This window comes from Euleptes europaea, chromosome 2, assembly GCF_029931775.1.
Source record: "Euleptes europaea isolate rEulEur1 chromosome 2, rEulEur1.hap1, whole genome shotgun sequence".
In the NCBI taxonomy this organism is placed as follows: Eukaryota; Metazoa; Chordata; class Lepidosauria; order Squamata; family Sphaerodactylidae; genus Euleptes; species Euleptes europaea.
Genome location: NC_079313.1, coordinates 57518965 through 57544994, shown reverse-complemented (window position 1 = coordinate 57544994; position 26030 = coordinate 57518965). Strand labels below are relative to the sequence as shown.

The window sequence follows — 26030 nt, the reverse complement described above, 5'->3', positions numbered from 1 at the left end:
TCGCTCCGGCTCTGGCATGTCCTCTGCTAACTTTGTCAGCAGATTTCCCACCCAGGGTATTTTAATTATGTAGTTAACGAGGTTATTCTGCCCCTATAATACATACACTAATTACCAGGCAAATTAATTGCAAGAGCAGAATTCAGCTGCCACATCAAAGAATATAATTACTTCTATCATATATCGTGAAAAGTAAATTCCTGTATTAAGACTATAACACAACCATTATGTTGATAAAAGAAACACAGTTAAATTAGGATTATTTCCATCTACTACATATAGTTATAAAGACCCTTTATTACTGGGAACAAGCAATACCCAGTCAGAGTGACAGGGATGGATGTTCCTAAATTTAGTGAAAGGTCTTACTTACCTCTGTCTGAGGTTCAAGCACTAGCCAGTGTTCATGGACCTTAAAGATACAAGATAGTAATTTCCTGTGGTTTACTTACCAGGTGGTCATGATTTTGTGTGAATAAGCCCTCAGTTGGAAAGATGCAGCAAGATGGATAGTGAAAATTCCTTAATTCCTGTCCTGTTAATGACAACATATTTTACATAGGAAAAGCTGAGGTTGTCTTTGATCCCAATGTGTAAAACAGGCTAGTTCTTATCCACTTTTTACTGAAATATAAACATGGTACATTGGAAGCTATTGTAAATAAATTCAATAATTTTAACTTTGGGATTATGTGGTAATCTTTTCCACAGATCTGTATCCCAGATTTGGTAGTGTTTTTGTCCTGCTCAAATCAGCGACTGAAAGAACGGCTAATGAAACGTGCCGAGCAGCAGGGGAGACCAGATGACAACCTCAAAGCTACACAGAGACGCCTTGTGAATTTTAACCAGAATGCTGTTCCGCTGGTTAAATATTTCCAGGAAAAGGGTCTGATCATGACTGTAAGTCTCCAATCACTGTATACTTTTAGTAAACTCATTTATAACTGTGCCTGAATTTCACAAAATCAAAGACTCAAAATTGTGAGTCCTTTATTTTTACCCCAAGAAAGACCATTTGCATTTATTTTACTTAATTTATACGCAGCCTATCTCCCCAGTGGGAGAAAGGCAGCTTATATCATTCTCTTTGCCTTCATTTTATTCTCACAACAATCCTGTGAGGCAGTTCAGGCTGATAGTGTGTGACTGGCCCAAGGTTACCTAGCAAGCTTCCATGGCAGAGTGGGGATTCAAACCTGGGTCTCCCAGATGTTTAACCCAGTAAATCTGTTTTTTTTCCCGGTGTGATGTTCCTTGCTTGCTTTTGATCTCTGCCTGTTGAACACTGAAACCTACATTATGTGAATTTATCTCCTAGTGGGCTATTTGAGATTGGAAGACCTAGCCCAGTGTAAGGCCTTCAGTCCTATGATTCATCACCATTTTCAAGCTTTCGTTTAGCCATGTTCAGTTTTGCCAAGGCCATGTGTAGGTTGCCTGTTCAAAGACCAAGAAAGCTGGTTTCAAGACTGCAATGTCATTTTTTTGAAAACTGGCATATCCCTTGGGAAAGCATGTCTTCAGAAGCTCAGAGAAACTTTCCATTCCATTTCAGGGATGGTGATTCATTGATTCTTTGCGGCAGTAAACTAACAAATATCCTGTTGAGTCATTCAGAATGTTTGCTAAACCTGCCTGGTTAGCTCTTGCTCATATTTTAAACTATACCTTGCTTTGATGGGGAAGTGCCATCCATTCTGAGATACAGAATAATGGTTCAGTACAGCACACAGTACATTGTGCTTAAGTCCAATTGTTTTTATGAAATGTTTCACAGATGACCTCTTTTACACGTGAAGGCACCATTTGTGTTCTGTATGCATGACCACTGCTATTTCCATGAGGGCACTTTTTTAGCTGCCATCATTTGGGAAATTAGGATGGCTACAGGTATAGCATCTGCAGGGAAGCGCTCAATTTCACAAACAGTGCATCTGTGAACATATGGCATGTCTGTTAGCCAAATTGTAGCCCTGCATGTTTCCAGAATGATCACATGAGGATTGTTGTTGAATTATCCTTCCTTCACACTCTCTGTTATCAACAGGAAAACAGCTCTGTGCAGTTTTGGTTGAGGTGTGCAAGAAAGAGATTACTGGAACTGGAGTGGGGTTGTATGTCATTTTGAAAACTTGAGTCAGATTCTCTAATTATAGAATTACATCTAGTCGTTTTAGGAAATGAATGCACTAAGTCATTTCAATAGAAATCACATTTCCATGTGTTGACTCCTGCCGCCCTCCTGTTTGGGATGGAATTCTAGTATAGGAATGTGCGTTTGGTTATGCCTGAGTAAAAAATAAACCTGAAAATTGCTGCTTTGGTTCAGCTGTGGCATACCTGAAGTGACTCAGAACACTCTCGAAATTCCAGGAATAACGATAATTAATTTCTCAGAATTTCAGGAGGGTTTCAGGGTGGGAAGGGAGAAAAGAGGAAGCCTGACCAGCAACAACTGTTCGGAGACTTCTAGTCCCTGTACATTTTAAAGGGCTATTAGTTGCTATGAAAGCAGACCAGAGGCCAGGTCTACTCTCATAGAAAGTAATAACCCTTTGAAATTTAAAGGGACTAGGCACCAACAGACAGCTGTTTCAGTACCAGAATAATTCAGTTTCCCCCCAACGCCAAATTGGAAAGTGCACTCTTGATAAACGAAGCAGGTGCCCTACTGGCAAACCAGATCTAAAATACTGCCTCCCAAAAATTAAGCGCACACCCTGAAATTCTAGGGATGTAACTTCTTACCCAAGGAACTTTCCCCACCCCTTTCAGGCAGGTAGAAAAAAGCATCCTCAATTTAAAGGTAAAGGTCCCCTGTGCGAGCACCGGGTCATTCCTGGCCCATGGGGCGATGTCATATCCCAATGTTTTCTAGGCAGACTTTGTTTGGGGGGTGGTTTGCCAGTGCCTTCCCCAGTCGTCTTCCCTTTACCCCCAGCAAGCCGGGTACTCATTTTACCGACCTCGGAAGGATGGAAGGCTGAGTCAACCTTGAGCCGGCTACCTGAAACCAACTTCCATTGGGATCGAACTCAGGTCGTTAGCAGAGTTTTGGACTGCGCCACAGACAAAAAATTCCTTTGCAGAGATATCTTAGGTAGGCACAAGTTGGCAGGAGTCAGCCTTTCCCAGGAGTCTTGAACAAGGGGTTGTGATTTGGCTGTGTACAAAAACAGTGCTTGGGCAAGGGGACCTTAATCCTACTCAAGTGAAAGTCCCCTGCTGGAGGCTTGCAGGGAGAAATAATTTTCCAGCACTAGAGTAAGATGTTGGGGTGGGGCAAGGTTTAGTTCCCCTTTCTGTCTTCTACCCCTACTGTAACTAATAGGTGCTGAGAGAGAGGGAGGATTACTTATTTAATACTTTTACATGAAATTACAGACATCTAGAGATACCAGGTTCTAAATCAGCAGTTCTGTCTCACATAGATAATTTGATTCTTCCTTATCACTGATCTCTTGCATCTCTTCTGGTTTTGGATTTGCTTGCTTCGCAGTTGTGGTTTGGGTGCCTGTGAAGCCTTCGCTTCCGGTCTCTTTTTGTTGTATAACTCAATAAATATTCCCCATCAGGGCAGCTGGACTGCCTATTTCCGGGGGGAGGGGCAAACCTGAGTGTCTGCTCCATTCACCCCTGGCTCTGCAGCTCCTGCCTGTCTGCCAGCCCGTAAAAGCGAAGGGTTTCTCTACCACTGCTTGGGACATTAAAACCACTCAGAATAGCTATCAGACTGGCAGGCTTTTACCTGCTTCCAAATTTTGGAAATACTTTTGACTGAATTAGGAACCTTTTCCAATATTTGGGTCAGGTTTTCATTACTAAGTTTCCAACTTAAGATACCTATTTTATAGTGTTGTAGAATATGATTTGAATGGCAAGGCATTGGATTAAATTGGTCCATTTTGCTAATTGGTACAAATCATGATTTTGCATTGTGTTTGGAAAGGATAATACAACTTATTTACAAATAAAACTTCAAAGTGGATTGCCAAATACAATACTTATTTTTGACAACTATGGCATTAGAAAATGCAGCCAGAACTTTCATTAAGAGAAAGTAAGGATCAGCAAATATTGAACAGATACTATTTCATATTTGGCAGCTTCACTATAAAATTAGATAGAGCATTGCACTACAAGGACTCCTTTAGTTAATATATTCTTGTGAGAAATGAAAAATCAGTCATTCTAAAAGAAGAAGAATGTCAATCCCGGGTGTAAAATCATATTAAATTTAAGCCTCTAGCTACTGCATAACAATACTAAAACTGCAGAGCAAGCAGGTAAGCATAACTCAGTGACACATTATTTCCAAAATAAGCTAGCATCATCAACTACAGAAGACATTAAACTACAAAATGTGATCTTCTGGTTTAGATATTACAAAAAGAGAACACACAATATAACATTATTATTATTTTTTTCCAAAACACTACTGTTCTGATACTAATTGCTTTACACATCTGCCTTTATTGTTTGGAACACCATTTTTAAAAGCCATCCCAAATAACATGTTTGAAGGCTGCAGTCCATTGGGACAAAGCTCCTTAGGAGCCGGCATGACCCCGTGCCGGCATAAGTGCCCGTTTAATCTGTGATAAGGGTGGCATCCACACCGGCGCTGGGATGCCATGCCACAGCTTAGGGTTTAGGCACAGGCACTGCCTCCTGACAGCGTTCCAGTGGCACAAGTCCGTGTGCTGGCGTCATGGGAGGCATTTCCTGGGGGCAAAGCTGCTTTTGGGCAACTTCCTAATCCATTTCATCCCGGGAATACCCCTTCCTGCAGTGATGTAGCTATGACACTTTTTTTTGGTGTCGTAGCCCTGTTGATGTCTATGGGGGGGCGTTTTCCTATACTTTCCTATACTTCACATAATTTTGGACACCAGATTAAAGTGAGAACTGCAATGTTAAAGAAGGTTTTGAATTCTACCATTAAACAATATAATTGATTATGTTGTTATAAAACAATTATAATTGTGTAGTTATTGGATTTAGTCACAAATGTAGAGTAAGAACTATTCATAAACATAAGCTATGCTGTATGTTTGTGATTAAGCTCAGACAGATTTTTAAACAAAGCATATATAACTTTTTTCCTCTCAAGGCAAATATTCCACTATGCTGTACTGATTATACTTTCAAAAGCTAAAAATGCACAACATTGCAAAACAGATTTGGTAGGCATTGCCACTAAGCACATATTCCTAGCAGTTATACCTTTCAGTCTTCCAAATAAAAAGCCATGAGGATAGTGTTAGATTTTCCCAAGGACTTTAAATTCTCTCTGAGCTTTCTTTGTAAGCACCGTTTGTGAGGATGAAAGATTTACTCCTCTCAGAAGCCAGTGTTGTTGAATATGGATGTGTTTTATGACTTCTTTGTAGCCATTTCAGGGCTTCACAAAAATGTCTAGCTCTTGAAGATATATCTAACTCAACCCCCCCCTTTTGCCATCAAGTTGCAGCCGACGTATGGTGACCCTGTAGGGTTTTCAATGCAAGAGACTATCAGAGGTGGTTTGCCATTGCCTGCCTCTGCATAGCAACTCTGGGTATTCCTTGGTGGTCTCCCATCCCAAACAGGGCCGACCCTGCTTAGCTTATGAGATCTGACAAGATAGGGTTAAGCTGGGCTATCCAGGTCAGGGCATCCCCCCTTTAGGTAAAGTTTTATAGAGGATTTTTGTTCAGTTGCAATTCAGCCTTCAAACTAAAGAGGTTTAGCTCTGATTTGTAAACGTCCTTAACATTATCTATCTTTTATACAACAATAAATACCTTAATATCTTTCTCTATTGTATAAAAAGACATTTTTAAATGCACAGAGAAATTATGGGAGGACAGTGTTTGGAGAAGGTTTTCCATCTGGACAGAATGGGAGACCAAAATGTCAATTTGTATAAATACCATCAAATAAGGTATTTCCTACACAACCCCAATGCAATTCAACAACTGCTTCAATTTACCAATTTATTTAATACAAATCCTTTATCACATAACTATTTCATTTTTTACCTCTCAACAAGGGGAGGCACTGAGGCCCCGTGGCAGGGTATCTGCTTGGCCTACAGAAAGACCCAGGTTTAATTCCTGGCATTTCTAGTTTTTTAAAAAAGGATAACATAAAGACCTCTGCCTAAGTCTTTGGAAAGCCAATGCCAGTCTGAGTAGACAGTACTGACCTTGATAGACCAATAGATAAGGAATTTTTATGCGTTCAACAGCTGCTAGGAAAACAGTCAATTTGAAGAGTACCTACTATTATTGCCCTACATTATTAAGCTTTAAAAACCCTTAAATAGAAAGTTATTTAAAATGTAAGGACCTAAAATGAAAAGTAGTGCCCAGGTAGGTATCAAATGATCAAGATACAAAAAGGAAGAACTGATCCTGATCCTAGGAATTCTTTACCTTCAAGCATGACTATATAATTTATGAGCCACCAAGCAGAATGCACCCACATACTATGTCCCCCCAGTTTATTTGGTTTCTTATCCTATTATAGTCCACCATACACGGCTGGTGGGCTGCATTCAGCTTGGTGGGTAACAAATTTTGCAGACCTGATATGCTATATTTAGTCACATACATAAGGTGTGAGCATTGTTCTTTCTAGTGCAAATTATTAAAACAATTATCAACAATGTATTCATTTGTACACTTGCATTATTGGACAATATGGGTTTGATATATTATGCTCCCTGCCTGCTACAAAGGGCTCACTTCACAAGAGCAATTTACCAGCCGGTTCTTGTAATAGAAAGGAGGAGTACTCTACAGACTTACATGTTAATTAACTTCTGCCACTTTCTTACTTGTTTTAAAGACTGTCACCAACAGCTAGGGTTGCCAACCTCCAGGTATTAGCTGGAGATCTCCTGCTATTACAATAGTTCTCCAACCTATAGAGATCAGTTCACCAGGAGAAAATGGCTGCTTTGCAATTGGACTCTATGGCATTGAAGTCCCTCCCATCCCCAAACCCCGCCCTTCTCAGGCTCCACCCCAAAAACCTCCCGCCGGTGGTGAAGAGGGACCTGGCAACCCTACGAACAGCCTATGCTGAGACACAGTCATTAATACAATCACTTGAAGCCCAGGGTATCAGGCCTTAGTGACATCCAAGGGGATGCCTTTACAGTTTTAGGGCAACATTCGCTACTGTCATAGCATTTTCATCTTTGTTATCTCCACTGAACTGGAACTGATGTGGTTAATTGTGTTTAGATGTTTCCAGCAGATTTCCATATTATTTTCTTTAATACAATTAATGTTTCTGACATGATCAGCTGATACCACAGCACAAGTGTTATTTTCAATGGACACGGCTGGTTCTTTTTTTTTAAGTCTTGCATTCAACATCGCCAGTAGCTCTGTTGAATCTTGATAATTCTGACATTATTATTTCTCCTGATAACCTCACTGTATTCTGATTTCACTTTGATATTTCTATTGTCCTTTGGGAAATCACTCAGGCTGCAAACTTTCCATCATCCTTTCTTATACAAACACCAAGGCAAAGGATTGATTTGATTTTCTGTTCTTGCCTTGTTCTCTTACCTGCTGATCCTGCCACTTTTAGATCCTGTTGTCTTAATGACAACGCACTGGGGCTTCTGTACTCTACTAGAACCATCATTTTTGTTCCTTTTCTCATGACATTGTTAATGCTTGCTGTCTGTTCAGTTTTTCCAAATCTAACACATTGTTATCTTAACTACTTTTCAGGCATATATACATTTTCATTCTTCCTTGTATATGAGTGTGTATGTGATTACACACACACACACACGACCCAAAAATTATGGTCTGATCCACTCTTTTCCTAATGCATGTACTGCTCTCCATGCTTACAATGGTAACAGGAGAATGTGGCAGGCCACTGGATTATCCCCTTTTTATTTATTCATATTCTTGGCATACTGTTTCCCTTCAAACAGGGTTAGGCAAATTTTATTTTAAATCAGTTTAAATGATCAGTTGAAACTCAAATGAAGAGACCTGTGACTTTAGTTCCTTCTAAAGTTCAATAAGCCTGTGCCACACATTTTCCTTGCTTCATATCATGTTCCTGTCTGTTAAAATCCTAGGAAAGCCTTCCCTGGTCATTTCCTTTACAGCAGTGTAAAAGAGAAGGACCTTCTTGGTTGTGGCCCCAATGCCATGGAACATGTTGTCTGGGCTCCAAGGTACCGATCCCTCTAAATTTGTAGAGAAGCATGTAAAATATCTTACTGCAGTCTTTAAAGAAGGTTTTGTAAATTTTTTTGCATTTAGATGTTTTTGAGTATTTTTGTGGGGTTGTTTTGTGGCTTTTATGACATTTTTGTTTGAATTTTTTATATGCCTTCAATCTATATATTAGTCCAGGTATATGACTGGTATTCTTGCCCCTGATATGCTGTCTTTCCAAGTGGGTGGACTGTTTGATGGAGAGAGGGGAGCATTCAAACATGTCATCTTCCGCCTCTGTTTTGAAGTGTTACATTTGTAAAAGGAATTTACCATGTTCTTTTAAAGAATGCTTTAATCTCAGTGTCCAAATGATATTGTTATGACCTGCTCTGTGTTGAGCTTAAAGGAGAACAAAAGACATGATCTTGGAAATTAAGTTTTACTGAAGCTATTTATCTCATCCAGGATTGTTGGTTGATCCAAGAAAGGCAACAGGGAATTGAGCACTACAGTAATATTTCTTTGGAGTGCAAGCCTTGTGGGTAGGGTAATTAAAATGTATTCCCTTCTGACTTGTTTTCTGTATAATTTATCAACTATAAATAATTTTATTATTGTTGTTGTTGTTATCATAATTAGTCCTTTCCTGTCAGGAGGAAACTTAGTGCATTTTACCTAGATATAAACTTTGTAGGTAAGTTTGCATTGAACCAAGGACATTGGTGCAGGTTCAGAAAGGGAAGGGGTTATAATAGAGAAATATGTATAACTCTCTTGCTTGTCTGCCATTTTCCCCCTGTAAAGTCTGCCTCCATCCAAGGTGCCTACAGTACCTGGCCAAGCAAGGTAAAACGGTCCAGGGAAGAGGGAGCATTGAAAAAGCAATAGGCAGATTTCTGAGTACTAGTTCAGGTTCCCACTGCAATTCTAGTTTGATCCTAAGGACTGCCTCAGGTGGAGGGTACATCTACATTTTAGAGCCAAAGATCTGACTTCTTTCTTACAGTGTGATTCACTGAAATGGTATAGTTACTTCACAGAGTCATTGAAGTATGTACAGGACTCAATATAGGGAGCAAAGCTCATTTTCTGTTTTAATTAAACCATTTGGAATATGTGGCTGAACATGGGTAATTGAACCGCAAAACTCTGGAGCAAGTGGGAAAAAAACTTTCTTCGGTACAATACTCTATCATTAAAATAAAAGGTTACCATTGATTTTAGTGAAGTCAAGATTTCTTCTTTTGTGTCTCAGTTGTCTGTTTTAATATGCTTTCTTGTAAGGCAGTATGAGTAAAATCTGTTCAGAGTTGCCTTTTCAGTACTAAGCCAATTTTCATGCTGTGGCTTTTAAACTTACTCAGCAAGGTGAAGAATTTCATTTTCTAACTATTCAATCTATCATTCATAATTCTTCTTTAATTTATTTACCATGGTTATTAAACTGGAAAGATGATTATAACAGCATCTTCAGCAGTGCAATTCCACTTAAATCACACTGGACATGTCTCGATTGTTAAAGAGTTTAATTGAATAAGCTCTCCCTCTTGGTATTCTTTACTGGGCAAGGAAAGACACATTCCTCCTTCCTTGTCCTGGCTGCTGGACTAAACTTTGGCTGCAACCCTGGGAATAAGCCCCACTGAATAAAATGGGACTGAATTCTGATGACACCTGCATGGGATTTCTCTCATTTATAGCAAATTTCAGTTCACATTTGCTAAGAGCAGAAGAGGAACTGCTGGAAATCGATCAATTTATTAGCAACGAGGATGTATCATGGGGAAAACAGCTGGGGCAGACCCACTCTGAGCTAAATCAGCTGTTTACTCTGAGCTAAATCAGCTGTTTACAGTTCAGTTGTCTTGTGTTTTTTTCACAAGAATACTGACAATTAAAATATTTAAAGAGCAACTTTAAAAGATAAAAAACTATTTTTAAATATTTGTGAAACCAATAAGAATCAAATCAAATCAAATCAAAATTTATTTCGATACAATATCAGCTCTGAATAAAAATCAAAGTTAGGTTAAAATAATAAAAGTTGATGGTTCTGTGAGGGATGATTTGAAGAAGAGGAGGAAAGATTTTCTATGGGGAAAGGTTTTCAATCAGCCGTTTATGAATCCCACTAGACTGGCGGCAAAATTTGGCTACTTGAGTGGTTATCTCCCGAGAGGAGTCTGCTAAGAGAAGGGAAACTTTAGCTTCTTCCGATCTCCCAGGAAAGGATGATCATACAGGGAGAATATACTATGATCAATAAGAACCACAAATGGAGTGGAGTTCACAGAATGGGACTTTCCCATTTCTCTGTCTGGCAGTAATCCACCATGCCACCCAAATGTTGCTCATGGGGTTTTGGAATTCCCTCCCCCCGGGAATAGCACTGGGCGTGATTTGAAATGGAAGAGAGTATTGACAGAAATCACCCTCCTCTGATAATGATGGAATTATCCTCTCAATGGAAGGAAAACCATTGGACTCAAGCTGCTAGTTTAGGAAAATCAAAGCCATTTTGCTCCTTTATTTTTGTTGCTAATTTTCATATTGAAAACAGAAAGTACTAATGTTTGAATAGGATGCAAGTGACTTTTGCATCCTAGATGCAACTGGAACCTATCACATACCACCAAGCCAGAGCTGGAAATTCAGAAGTCCATTTCTTTTCTTTAGCTTTATGTGTATAAAAGTTGAATAACAGGAAGAAAAAGAACTTTTGTAGCTGGCTGCTAATTAGCATCTAACAAATGTATTAGCTGTCAGCTGTCACAAAAGAATATCCAACAGAGAACAATTATGTAAGATTCTTGCCATGATGCCATAGAAAACCATTCAGTTCAGTGCATTTTAAGCTGATTTCTGTCATTTCTACTTCGTCTCCTTGCCCTTTTGAATTGTGCCACTTCCCTCCCACTGTTCCAGAGGGGTAGCCGTGTTAGTCTGCTGCAGCAAAAAAATTCACATGGATCTTGTTGCAATGTAAAGATGACAAACATTTGGTTCCAGCATAAACTTTTGTGGAAAAGAGCCCATTTCTTGCAATGCTTTAATCCACAAAAAGAAAAACATTGGCTGGAATAAAATTTTGTTAGTTGGTAAAATGCCACAAGACCCCTGTTCATTTTCCCTCTCATTGATATTCTTAGGAACAAGGATTAAGTGTTGTTCCTAAGTGTGTTTTTGTGTAAACTATTAAGTGTGTTTTTATATATATCTTCATGAGATGGACACAAGCCGTTATTAAAATCTGAAAGTGATAGTTTTTATGGCACTGTGCTAAACAGAGGTAGAATGTTGTCTATACTTCTCCCCAATCTATAGTCAACATTCCAGAATTTAACTTATTTTAATATTATGGATGCTTGCTCCCAAAGGGCTATAGCATACAGGCAAGCAAGTTTCTGGTCTCTTTCGACTCAGAAGAAAACCACGCTGTCCTGGAGCTGAGGCAATGGCTGAGCAACAAAAAGAATGGCATTGAACTGCCATACCCTGCAAAGCAAGACACCTCCTTACTTTCATATCCATTGTCCATCTACTGATCAAATCAAAGATTAACCTTTGATCCAGTATCAGTACCTGGGGATATATATTTAGTTAGACTGAGCTCGACTTCCTGTTGAGCTGAGAACAGTGCAGTGGCTGTGCTCTACTTCACAGTGCTTTTATTTAGTTGTTTTGTTTCTCTAGCTTTTATCTTAGCCATTTTAGTCTCATTATCTTCACCTTTACCTGGGGATATATATGTGTCTTATTGCTGGAGGAGATTCACTCCATGTTCCTAAATCCAGCCACTTTTTTAGTTCACACAAAGCAATGTGGTGAAGTTGTCTAGATAAGATTGCAAAAGACTTCTTGTGTAGTCAGGGTCACCCCTTAAGGGAAACGTCTTTAAATGGCAGCAACAGGGCATTGCAAAGAGGAGGAGGTCTTCTTTGCCTGTCACCCCCTTTATTCTCCTGAAAGGGCAAAGGGAGAACATACAAGTATAAGCACCCATCATTTCATACACTTTAACAATTGATTAAGTGTATAGCAAGCTGAGAAGTGGTTGGGGCATTGTGAATATGAAAATGTAGAAACTAGTACAATGAAGGAGATGAAGTATAGGTGCCTGGACTAGCAGATCGGTAGGTAAATCACCATTTCTCAGGCTAATTTACCTCAGAGTTCCTTGGGGAAAAGATATGATACATATGCGATAAGACAAATAATACTATACAATATATGCACATGGGAAACATTAAAATGTGCAGTGTAGCAGGGCTTGTCATGCTACTTGGAGTCTTATTTCAGTTTCTCCAGGATGCAGTTTTTGAAGTTATAAAAAGCTACAAATATATTAGATCAAAGACCATGGAGAGGGAGACTGTCAAAAGATGAATGTGGATAGTGACAGTCTTATAGTGTTTCCAAGTATCTGGAAAGCTGTTGACTATGGCTCAGTTCAAATATATTGCAAAACCATGGTTTATTTTAGCTATTGATAGTTTGTAAAACCAAGATTCAGTTTGCAGATGATTATTCAAATTGTGCTTTGTCTCAATAAATGCTGGCTTCACTATAGCAGGAGAGGGCTGCTGGGTACAAGCCATGATGTTTGCATTTACACATAACATGAAGCTATAGTTTAAACTAACCGTAGTTAGTAAAACTAACTTCAGACTATGGTTTCAGATCCTGGATTAATGGATCTAGATCGATCGATCGATAGTTTATTTGCGGCCCTTGGCCAGATAAAACAAAATACATGGACTAAAATGGTCTTGCCGACAAAGGTTTACAGTCCGAGGCCTAAATCACTTTAAAAAAATAATTAAACAAAATAACATCCAAGTTACATCTGCCATTTGGACTAAGAGACTACTCTGTGGCAACGAATTTTCATTGCAGCAGTATAAAACTTTGCTACCTGAGAGGTGATTGAGGGATTATCACCTTGTAGGAGCTTTTCTATCTTTTCTCTTTCCCTGTCAGGTCCCATTCTCAGTATGAGGGGCTCAATAAACTTAAAACGGGGTATAGTGTAAAAGTTACAGTTCAGGAGAACATGTTCAGTGGTTTCTATATCCCCGGATTTGCAGGGGCATAGTCTCTCTGCCCTGGGTATCTTCTTGAATTTCCCCTCTAACACAGCAGAGGGTAAGGCTGCACACCTAGCCCTCCTATATTTGTTTATCTCTAAGTAACGGAGATAGGCTGCTGGTGCAAGAATAAATTTTGCTAGATCTACTTGTTGCTCGATATCTTTAACCCTTTGGTTTATAGTTGACTTAGCTTGAGCCCACCCTAACTGAAGTAGCGCTAGGGGGGTAAAACCCAGGTTATTTAGTTTGTCTTCAATGGCTATTATCCACTTTGACCTAAAGGTATCACAACGAATCAGTAGAAGAAGACCCTTGGGGTTCAAATTAATTTTCAGCCAGAGATAAAGCGACGACAAGACCACCTTTGCCTCCACCTTCATCATGCCAGTTTCTAAATGGATCATACCATTTGATACACATCTTGGCAATTGCCGGGCAGCTCTAAGAAACTTGGATTGCACTCGTTCCATGGGAATAAGACAGGAGGGTAGAGAGTCAAGTTGTGTTCCACATAACATTTGTGCTAGAGTTTTCGCCTGAAAAGGTTTAAGGGCGGCTGGAATATAGTGTGCCCCTTTGGTCTGGAGAAAATTTATTATTGAACGGGCTGATCTTTCCCCTAAATTGGCAACATAGGTATTATGGGCCAACTTGGAGCCAGATGCCTGAATTATCGTTCCAAGATATTTGAACTGGGTTACCTGTTCCAACCTATGGCCATTTATGCTCCACCTCCTATAATTAGGGTGATTACCAAAAGCCATTACTTTTGTTTTGTCATAATTAATAGTCAGGCGTTCCTTCTCACAGAACGTTCCCACTTTCACTAGCGCCCTCCTTAGGCCAACTGGGGTTCTTGAAAGAAGTACCGCGTCATTGGCATAGAGCAGACTATGAATATGCCTGTCTGCTAGTTTAGGTGGATGTAAATCTGGTGCGTTCTAGGATCTGACTATGTTATTTTATATAATAGGCGAATAGCAGAGGGGCGAGTAAACAGTCCTGCCTAACTCCTCTATAGGTGTTTATGGGGACGGTAAGATGTCCTCTTCTATTGCACTTGACTCTCAGTGCTGTCCGTTCATGTAGGGCTCGCAGCAGCATCAAGAGCCTTGATCTAGATAGATATTTATTGATATGGTCTGTTTGACCCGCCAAAGGTTAATACATTAATTTATCTGACTTAATAAAGCTGCAAAACTAATATAAATTAAAAAATTAGATAAAAGACTAATGATATTAAAGACTAATGATATTAATGGATCTTAACTAATGGAGCGGGACTTGTCTGGACAATCATACTAAACATAGTTTAATTAAAGGTAAAGGAAACCCCCTGTGCAAGCACCAGGTCATTACTGATTCATTGGGTGATGTCACATCACAATGTATACTAGGCAGATTGTGTTTACAGGGTGGTTTGCCATTGCCTTCCCCAGACATCTACACTTTACCCCCAGCAAGCTGGGTACTCATTTTACTGACCTCGGAAGGATGGAGGGCTGAGTCAATCTTGAGCTGGCTACCTGAAAACGGCTTCTGGCAGAGCTTTGATTGCAGTACTGCAGCTTACCACCCTGTGCCACAGGGCATAGTTTTGCATGATACCTGAATGGAGTCACCCAACTAGGTATTCATCCGCAAACAACACCATGCAAATTGTGCAACTCATCCTTTAGACATGTAGGATCCAACATGAATCACTTTGAGGTCTTCTGCTTGTGTAAACCAGGGTCCCAATTTGAGGCAGCATGCCAAAAAATGAGGGAGAAAATAGCTCTTAGATGAAAAAAATCTTTGGTATTTTCAGCATGGGAATTTAATCTTGGGGTTGACACTCTCTTGACCCACATTTTTCTGATCTGAATTCTCAAAGTCCTAAGTATAGTGGTTGTTTGCCCCAAATAAATTCCTGGAGTATCAGGAGTACTGCAGAATCACCAACAGAAATCCAGAAGCATCTGAGTCCCTGCCCCTTGAAAATGCTGCTTTGTAATTGGCTGAAGTGTTTATCATTAGAAAAATGTCACCACCATCACCACCACCCCACCAGCTCCTCTCTGCCCCTGGCAAATGGTCATTTTACAACTCAAGTGCCACCAGAAACAACCAAAAAAAGCCAGTGCTGCAGCCCAGGGCTCAGCTACCTGTCCCCTGCGATCATGGAGTACGCAAGGGAGAAAAAGCTAAGCTAAGTCCTGGATGGCAGCCTGGCAGTTGGCTTCCCCTCCCTAGCGATCAGAGATCAGGGGGAAGTGCTGGGCTCAGCTACCCACCCCTTTGAGCAATAGGGACTGGAGATGTAAGCAGCCATGTGGCTACTTACTTCTCTGGGCGCCCTCCACTTTTTTTTTCTTTTGATATGGTGATTTCCTGTTAATTCTCTTAAAATATAATTAAAATTGAAATGAGAGGCTGCCGAGGCTAAAATCCGATGCTCCCCCCCTCCCGCTGGTTACCCACAGGATCTTAGCCTCAGCTGACTTCCTGTAGAGCGTTTGGTCCGAGCGCCATTGTTTCCTGGGGGCTCCCAGGAGACACCAAGAGTCGTTTAGATTTGGAGTGCAAAAAGCACTCCAACTCGGTCCTAAATAGTGGATCGGGAAGCAGGAAATTCCCCTGCAGCCTTCAAGAGTGGTTTGGACTCCCATGTTCTCTGAGAGAGCTTTTATTAAGCCTCTCGTAGATTTGGAAGTTGTCCCCGCCGGCACATAGGGGCTACCATTGCCACGGACGACTCTTTGGATTATAGGCTTTGACCTCCTCAATACATTAACATCAAATAATCTATGAAAAGAACAAGAAGCCTCACCTTTGGAAGTCACAGTAAGTAAAAAACACTTTTTGCCTTTATCTTGATTGAGAAGACCTGAATGACGATAAAAACACCTACGAAAACCGGCGACTCCCTTCCCAGCGTAACGAGACTTTTAAAATAAACAAATGCCATTAAATGAACTGACTAAGACCTTATCAACTTGATAAGTGAGTAGACGCAATAAAAGGGACTTTTGAATGACTTTACAACTACCAATTAAATGCTTTGAGGGGAGGGAGGGAGACGAAAACCTTCCCCCCCCCACACACACACTTCCGGCTCTCTTTGATTCAATGTCCAGCCACGTCGCCTCTTAAAACCGGAAGATAATAAGAAAGGCTTTGTTACCATCGAAAAGACAGGGCAGATTGGAAGACTTGAAGTGAATCTCCCCGGTGTAACCATCAAATCGTTCCTACCACTTAACCACCGAGAGGAGATGACACAGGGTCTATGATACTGCAGTTTCCTGTCTACTTTCTTTTCTTTATCTGTGCTGCTTTGAAGCGTAATTGAGGATATCTTGAAAATTACAAAGCCTGCTTCTATATAAGAATACAAGCAGATATGTCAAACAAGAGGATGGAAGAGATGTTACTCAAACAAATGGACATGTTTGCAGTGCAACAAGATTTAATCTTTGAAAAACAACAAGCGCTCTCACATCAAATATTTCAACTAGCTGAGGTGATGAATACCCTATTTAAATCAATTAATGGAAAACTGGACACAATTATTGAGGAGATCCACGATATGAAGACCCAAGATATGACAACAATTATGTCAATGGAAAAAAAAGATTCTACTAAGGAGATGTCGATTGAATGCTATGTGGAAATGGTGATAAAATCTGGAAAAAATGACAATGAATTAGAACAATTTGTTTTTAAAGAGGTAGCTGCAAGTGACCAGCTGGCAATGAGAGAGAGCAACATGAGAGAATTCAATACCTCTACAATCTACTTGTCTGAGTTACTGCTGACAGGAGGAACATTATTATCCCAAGAAAACACTTCCTGGCAGCCAGCTATGGAGGGAGACATGACGAAGGATTTTACCAAGAAGCTGCTGGAAATTTTAACAAGAAGCCAATGGATACAATCACTGGGATCTTCTTTTACATTTTCAGAGGCCAGAATTGCAGCTACTATATTGAAAAACGGGGGGTGGGGATTGGGAAATAAAGAAGGACTGGCAGATCCCCTCCCAAAACAAGATAATGGCTAAAATGATGCTTATATTTGGGGTGTAAGAGAGCCACGGTGGATTTACTTTGATGAATTTCTAATGGGAAAATTTGTTTATGTATTGATCTAATCCCTTTATTATAGAATAATAGAATGTTATATAGAGACAATGATGATAATATTATAACTAGGTAGGACTTGAAATTGCTTATAGAAGTAGTATAGATAGCTTAAAGCAAGTCTGTATGAGAGAAAATAAGGATTAGAAATTAATTTGAAATGCAAAAGTGTTAACCAGTAGAATTAGTGACTGAAGAAGATGCGGGGAAGTCACATATAGTAGATAGCATTGAATATTATAGATAACATATTCTCAGTAATAGCAATGAACTTTTTTTGTTACAAGCAGTTACAACTGAATATATTGTTGAGATATTTTTTGTTTTTGTTGAATTGTAGGAAATAATAAAAATAATCTATTTCAAGCAAAAAAAAAAAAGGATCTTAGCCTCAGCTGCCTCTCTCTTCAATTTTATTTCAGTTTTAATCAAATTAACGATTAGTCATCATATCAAAAGGGAAAAAAATGGTGGAGGGCACCCAGAGGAGTAAGCAGTCACATGGCAGCTTACCTCTCCAGTATCAATGGCTTCCCGGGGCTTTGTGGAGGGGATGGCTGTAAGTTGGCTGGAAGAGGAGGAGGAGGAGAAAACAGAATGGGTGTTGGGGGGGGGCATAAGCTTTGGCTTATGCACAGTAAGTGTGACTAGTTGACCTCAGAGAAGAACTAAGATTCACGTACAAAGAGCATTGGGAAGACCCAGAGAGAGTGCAGGGTGGGCACAAGGTCAATTCTGAGGGATGTAAAACTCATGCACAACTCCAAGTCCAAGGGCAACTGTGAGTCAAAGTACCCATAAAAGACCTTTGTTCTCCTAACATGATACAGAAGAAAAAAAATACAGTAAACAGTTGTATGCAAAATCAAATACAAAACCTGTGCATAAGCCTACCTTCCTATGGGTGATAGTCTATTGGAGGGAAAGCTGGGGGAAAGGAAGGTAGCTAGCAGTAACACAGGCGGTGAGGGTGTGCTTTGGGGAGAGAAAGGGGAGAAAGAACGTTTATAAAGAGAAAAGATGAGGGGGAGTCCAGTCTGGGGGCAGGTGATGAAAAGCAGGTCTGGGGTTCAAAAGGGGGAAATTCAGTGATTTCAGCCAAAGAATGGGGCTCTAGAAAGTGAACCAAACATTAGCTTGGGGAAGTAAGCTTGGGTTTGGGTCTGTAAACAAGCTTCTAAGGTCAGAGATCTAGAGGGTGATTTTTATACACCCTTAATATCAACAGGGAGTGAGTGGCTTCCCTGAGATGGGATTGGATTTAGATTAGAAATCTGAAATCTTATTGGAGAGTTGGAAAATAACTGCTAAAGTTGTCTCATGAGGGGAACTTGGTTGATGGGACTAGTGACTGAGTTATAAAATGAAGTTGGGATGAGCTATAGAATGAAGTTGGGATGTCAGTGAGATGTACTCAAGACTAGAGGTTCTGCCTGTACCTTGCCGCAGAGAGATCTGCTTGGAGTTGGTTCATTTTAAAAGGTTCAGCATGCACCCAGCTGTTTTACTTCCCTTTGCTGAACAAGCTTTAATGTTGACCTTTGCTAGGTGCATGGTGGCTCACTGTCACAGTAACAAGTTCTATAGACATTGCTGCCATGAGTTACCTCCCAACAATAAAAATAAAAATGGTCATTCCAGTAGCTGGTTTCACTCTGCACTGACATGACCTTCAACTTCAAGGCTATTTTGTCATATTGGTGAAGTGATAAAAGCATCGGTTATTCCATTTACAAAGCCCTAGTGTTTGCAAATGTTTATATAACCCCAAATCAGAAGTTTATGGTATAGAAAGGAGCTTATGATGTAGAAACTAGCATCCAAGGTATAAATTCCAGAGAGATAGCCATTTAGTCTATTGCAGCAAAATTAAAAAGGAGCCTTGTGGCCCATAAAGAACAACAGATTAATTGAAGTGAAAGCTTTCAAGAGCTAGAGTATACATAAAATGTTTGGACTGATGCCTTAGTCTGCAGCATTATATAACCTATGGGGGAGGGGGTATAGCATGCGGCATTCCTATGCCAAATACAAAAGAATACACGATAAGCACATCCACAACAGCTGATAGATGAAAAATCACACACGACCAAGTCTTACATTGAGTCATATCCTTGATCTATTAAGGTCTGTATTGCCTACTCTCTCTGGCAGTGTCTCCAGGGTTTCAGTTAGCAATCTTTCACATCACTGCCTGCCTGATTTTTTAGGGTAAGAAAGGTTCTCAAATCTGATAAAGTCATGGTTAGTTTTAGTACAACCAAACCAATTTATCCATTGATCTGATTTGACAGTTTTGTTTTGGAGTCTCTTTTTGAAATTCTTTTGTTGAAAAGTGGTGACTCTTACATCAGGATCAGGGTGTCCAGATAGACAGAAATGTTGTACCCCAGGTTTCTATATGTTGCCAGTTATTGAATGAGGTTTTACTTCCAGCATCTGCTGGAATGAGTTCCAGCCCACAAAAGCTTATTGCTTCACTTGCTAGACTTCAGAATATATGAAACATATTATTTACCATTGTTGCCTGAATGAAAATTTGAAACTTCAAGTATTTTATTTATGACTGATCTAAGTTTGCATGCAGACGCAATGGTGGTGGAGAAATATTGCCTTTCGCAGTCATCACTGCCACAGAATAAGCTCTAATGTGGGCTACGTGCCATGTTTGATCAGTCGTACTCCAAGTTTTTCTCCTATTTCATTGCCATCAGCTCCCCAGTGAACATAAGACTGCTTGGCTCTGGCTGGGGAGAGAGGGTGCTTAGGGCAATTGTGTCAACAGCCTGGGCCATCTCCCTATTCCAGAGAGTGGTCAGAGCCTCAACAGAATTGTCAGCAACCAAGGTCAAAAAATCCCCAAACACCAACAGGAACCCATCAGTATCCATCAGGCACAAGAGAGGGACTATCTTAGGGGGAGGGGCTGTGGCTCAGTGGTAGAGCATCTGCTTGGCATGCAGAAGGTCCCAGGTTCAATCCTGGCATCTCCAGTTAAAGGGACTAGGCAGGTAGGTGATGTGATAGACCCCTGCCTGAGGCCCTGGAGAGCTGCTGCTGGCCTGAGTAGACAATACTGACTTTGATAGACCAAGGGTCTGATTCACTATAAGGCAGCTTCATGTGTTCATCTTAACGGGTCCAGCACCCCTGAGGAGGAAAGAGGAAGCATAAGTCTGAAGTCGGTTTCTGTATTGTTTTATAGTTCACTTTTTCTTTTCTTTTTTTCTTCACTTTCTTTCTTTTTTGTATACTTCAATAAAACTATTAAAAAATTTTTTTAATAAAAACTATTAAAAAAAACTCTATCAGGTAATGATCACTCCATGAAAAGGGAATAAGCTTTACAGCCCTCAGCTCCAAATCACGCCCCCAGCAGTATAATAGGCCAAATCCAGTGTGTGCCATGCTTAATGTGTGGGGCCAGTAATCACTTGGGACAGGGCCATGGTTATCATGGAGGTCATGAAATCCTGAGCCACTCCTGACAGCCTGGCCTCAGCACAGATGTTAAAGTCATCCAGGACCACCAGTCTTGGGGTCTCTACTAGCAAAGTGGGGACCCAAATGGCTTACATTGTTCTCCTCCATTTTATCATCTCAATAAGGTAGGTTAGGCTGAGTGTGTGACTGGCTCAAGGTCAGCCAGCAAGCTTTCATGGGAGAATGGGAATTTGAACCTGGGTGTCCCAGATCTTATTCTGATTTTTAAAACAACAACAACAACCCAGTACCATGGGGGCAGGTACAGAAAGAGGAAACAGATCTGGGCGACCCCCTTCCAAGGTTTGTAGGAAAACTTAAATTAAAAAAAGGCAATAAAATTGAACGTTTTAAAATGCCAAGATCTTGTTCGTTTACTCGGCAACCATAGATAACATCACCAATGTTGCTTATGATTGTCTATGAGTCTAAAATGGCTGCACCAATTTCAGGTTAAAACTTGAGGTAAATGGTGGGGAGAAGAAAGAATAGGCAGGCAAAAAAGAAGATTGGGGAGGAAGCAAAGCCTGATGAACAGAGGAAAGAAAAAAAGGAAACAACGGGGGAGGAATGGGGGCTGGAGGAGAGGAATGAAACTGGGAAAGGATTAATGGATAGAAATATGTATTATAAGCAGAGGACTCATGAAAACTTGTGCAGGGAATCTAATCACCCCCAACTGGTCCTCCTCACCTATTTACAGTCCTTATTTTTGTCCATTAATATTTAGATGGACTCATGTACTTTCAAGCATTGAGATGCTGTTTGCTTGATTGTATTCATCCTGATAATCAGTGTTTGACAAGCTGACAGCCTAAGTACTAATTTCTTTTAGCCTTTTAATTTACTTCCTGTCCGGTCCAAGTTTAATTTAGCCAACTTTAGTATTGAGAAAATGAGGCCTTCTGTTTAAGAGGCAACAACTACAAACAAATCTAAATAAAACAGATTTTTCATTGGCAAGTTTAATACAGTATAGTAATTCAGATATGCACAGTGAATAGCAACAAAGTTCCTCCCCATCCTAATATCTACTCATCTAGGTTGGGCTACACTTTATTTGGGGCTGCCCTTGAAGTGTACTTGAAAACTACAACTAGTCCAAAATGTAGCTGCCAGACTTGTTAGAGGAATAATCGGCACTGGTTGAAACTTTTAGCACTTCGTTGATTGCATGGAACAAAGGTTTCAATCAGCACTTTGCACTGGGCCTGTAAATGAATTGACTACCAGTGCCGATTATTCCTCTAACAAGTCTGGCAGCTACATTTTGGACTAGTTGTGGTTTTCATGTCCACTTCACGGGCAGCCCCAAGTAAAGTTGGGACTTTAGGCCAATCACATCTTGGCAGCGACCCTAGCTCTGATCCATATTAGGGCCATCATCACTGTAATGCTGTTACAAGTGTCCAGCCTCCCAAGGTGGTATGGATGCGTGAAGTTCCTGCCCCTTTCTGTCAGTCACCAATTATCTGTATGCCTGTCTTGTGTGTGTGCATGTGCAAAACAACTAATAGCCGACCAGGACTCATGGAATGCTGGAAGAGGAGCCAGATGAGATGGGGGAATGGGGAAAAATCTGTTGAACTGTCAGTTTTGAGTCAGATAGCATTTGATCCTCCAAAGACTGGAAGGATCCTTTCTCAGGACACTGTGTTTTCTCAGCCTGGCTTTAGAAGAAAGCAGGCTAATTTTGGTGAGTATTTTAAAGAACAGACTGTACCTACCACAGAGCCTAGTTTCAAAAGAAAGCTGGGGAAGGAGCTCACACATACACTGTGGGATTCCTAGGGCTGTGCAAAAGATTCAGCCTAACAGTTCTATAAGCTTGGCCGCTGTGTTCTCTGCACTCAGGAACTGACAACTGAAATGTTACAACTGAGTGAGCCCAACTGAGTAGTGGTGGGGTCAACAGAAGAGCCCATCCTCACCCTCTGACCCATTCGACCCCCAGGCTGCTCCAGGGCTTGCAGCGCCTCAGCAGAACACAAGGCAGGGGTGCGGGAAAGAGAGGCGCATTAGGCATTCTAGCCCCCAAAACTCTTCTCCCCCTGTGAGTGTTTAGAACGTGCCCTAAGGGCAGCCCCCTCCCCCCTCCCCAAGAACATTTTGTGTTTGATTTATGAATTATGAATAGGATGTAGGCATTATGGATGTTTGGGGGGGCTTTTAACTGATAGGAATCATTTTAGTCTTATTTATTGGAATTGATTGTATTTATATGTTGATGTGAGCCGCCCTGAGCCTGGCTTTGCTGGGGAGGGTGAGATATAAGAGCAAAAACAAACAAACAAACTTGACATCTTTGAACATCTCCTCAGGAAATTTTAGCTGTCCCTCCTCTTCACTCACCATAAACCTGCCCAAATAACAGATGCAGCTTCTGCCTTATCAAGGGCTGTGACTCCCCCCTGAGGCCCAGGGTCTCCCTCTCCCTCCCCCCACCTCCTAGCAGCAGCCTAATCAGGAGCATGGGGTGTGCACAATGCAGAATAAGCCATCTCTTCCATGCAATTGAGCCTCCTCCATCTCCTAGCAGCAGCCTAATTGGGGGAACGGGGCATGCGCACTGCAGAACAAGCCATCTCTGCTGGGCAATTGAGCCCCCCCCCCCACTTCCTAGGAGCAGCCTAATCAGGGGACTGGGGGGCACGCGCTGCAGAACGAGCCATCTATTTCAGGCAATTGAGCCTCCCCCACCTCCTGTCGCCACCCCCTCTCTGCCTGTTGCCCAGGGCACCTGCTCCCCTCACCCCCCTAGATCAAGCCCTGGTAAATAGTTTCAATCTCTTTGCTTAACATCCTTATTCATCCAAGAAAGTCAATAAAAGCTACTGCTTTTTCTGTTTCTCTAATGCCTCATCTGAAATAACTGCATTTAGAAGCCACTTGAGGTCAGTCTGTCAGGTGGAGGTTGAGACCACACTGCTCAAACTGTACATCATGCTACCTCTACTCTAACACCATTTGAAATTCTGACCTTCACACAAGGACCTTCACTTTTCATTAGGTACTTCTGCTCACTTTGCAACACAGGAGCCCAGCAATTATACCTGTTAAATATCTTGAAAAGAAGGAGGTACCCACAGAAAGTACAAAAGCAGCAAGTAACTTCATTGTAATCACAAAAGTTCCTTAGTTCCTTTGACTGAACTGGCTGCTATCAAGAGCCAAAGTAGGATTGCTGGGTCCCCCCTGGCCATCACCGGGGGATTGGGGCTATGGATGCCAGATCCAGGTTGGAAACTGGGAATTTGGGGATGAAGCCTGCGGAGGACAGGAACCTCAGTTGGATACAATTCCATAGAGTCCACTTTCCAAAGCATCCATTTTCTCCAGATCTCCATCCATTTTTCTACCTATCTGTAGTCTGGAGATGAGCTGTATTTCTGGGGAATCCCCAGGTTCCACCAAACCACCAAACATCCCCAAACCAAAGTGAGCTGGAAAGTCTAGCACTTCCTAGTATGGCAAGCCACGAAGGTCAAATCCACTACAATTCTGGCAGTTTTGTTGCCAACGCTACCACAGATTTGCAAGGGCGTTGTCATGGTTAGGAGAAACAGAAGAAAAAATCCGTAGTATGTAAAATTAATTAGTGAAACTTGCTACTGTAGGCTAAAGAAATATCCAAGATTCTGATCCAGTTCTGAAAATTGATATGGTACAATCTTGATGGAAAATAACTACATTAACAACTGTTATCCAAGATATAATGGTATGCAACATGTCTGGGTTTTAATTTAGATTCAAGGAAGCCCAGAATAATGTAAAATTAACAATTAAAAATAGTTAATTTTAAAATGACAGTAATAAAAAAAACAAATATACATGTATTTCAGTGTTGTACTTTTGCTTCCAGAAATAACTATTCTCCCCCTTTATTTCATATAAGGTTTTATCTGTCACTTAGCAAACAGAATCTTAAATTGTTTAAGAGTACTATTCAGACAATATTAAAACTGCTGTCTGTCAATAGTCCAAATAATGCAAATGTATTAGTCCTAAACAGCCCAGGGCTTCTAACCTTTTCTTACATTTGGGAGATGAACTAAATTTATGCTTGGTGTTAGACTGCCTATTAAATATTCAGAATCCATTTATATTATGAAGGGAACTTAGGTATGTCCAGAGCAGTCACATTTCATTTCCCTGCATTTATGCAAAGATTTGTATTTGTGCAGTGTGTGTGTGTGTGTGTGGGGGGGATTTTCATTCTCTGGATCTTCAGATTTTAGTTTTTATAGTTAGCTAAACTAATGTTAGGAGCCCCGTGGAGCAGAGTGGTAAGCTGCAGTACTGCAGCCAAAAGCTCTGGTCACGACATGAGTTCGATCCCAATGGAAGTCGGTTTCAGGTAGCCGGCTCAAGGTTGACTCAGCATTCCACCCTTCCGAGGTTGGTAAAATGAGTACCCAGCTTGCTGGGGGTAAAGGGAAGATGACTGGGGAAGGCACTGGCAAACCACCCCGCAAACAAAGTCTGCCTTGGAAATGTCGGGATGTGACGTCACCCCATGGGTCAGGAATGACCCGGTGCTTGCACAGGGGACCTTAACCTTTTTAAAATAATGTGGCATTTGCATAATTGTATCCATAATTTATATGTTGTGTGCCAGGAAAAAATGTGAGAGAATCCCCAGTATAGATTTCAGAAAGAGCTAGGTTTCAGGATTACAAAACAGCCAGGTTTAGCTTCCAGTAAAATAAATTAATATGGAAATGTGGTACATTTAAAAAACAAGAGACACATAAAGCAGTTGGCATGGAAAGGAAAGAAGGGGAAGAGGTACTTTACAAAATTTCTGTCCAGCTTCTGTCAATCATGACAAATTTCTGTCAATCATGGCAAATTTTACATACCTTTAATTAAATACAAGTTTTTATTCCCTCCCCCCCTACCACAAATGGAACACTTAATAGGAACAAAAATAACACAACACAGGATGTATTGTAGACTATGCAAACTTATTATACTATTCTAAATACATAAGTGGAGATTAGTCGATCAGACCAGTGGTACTTCCAGTACAATGGTACTCATTCCACAGATGGTAAAGAGCCATATTCACAATTCTCATCAACCAAAAGTGCCACATGACTGCTGTATGCAGCATATCACCCAAAATTCACATACACAACAACATC

General features: G+C 40.7%; 1 protein-coding gene across 1 annotated transcript in view; it reads left to right on the top strand.

Moving 5' to 3' along the window:
• The window catches only part of AK5 (adenylate kinase 5), a 127381-nt gene that overhangs the window by 18007 nt on the left and 83344 nt on the right, over window positions 1-26030 (top strand). The window contains exon 6 of the mRNA XM_056843991.1: window positions 712-903. Within this exon, the coding sequence (XP_056699969.1) occupies window positions 712-903 (192 nt within the window). The remainder of the gene's footprint in view (window positions 1-711; window positions 904-26030) is intronic.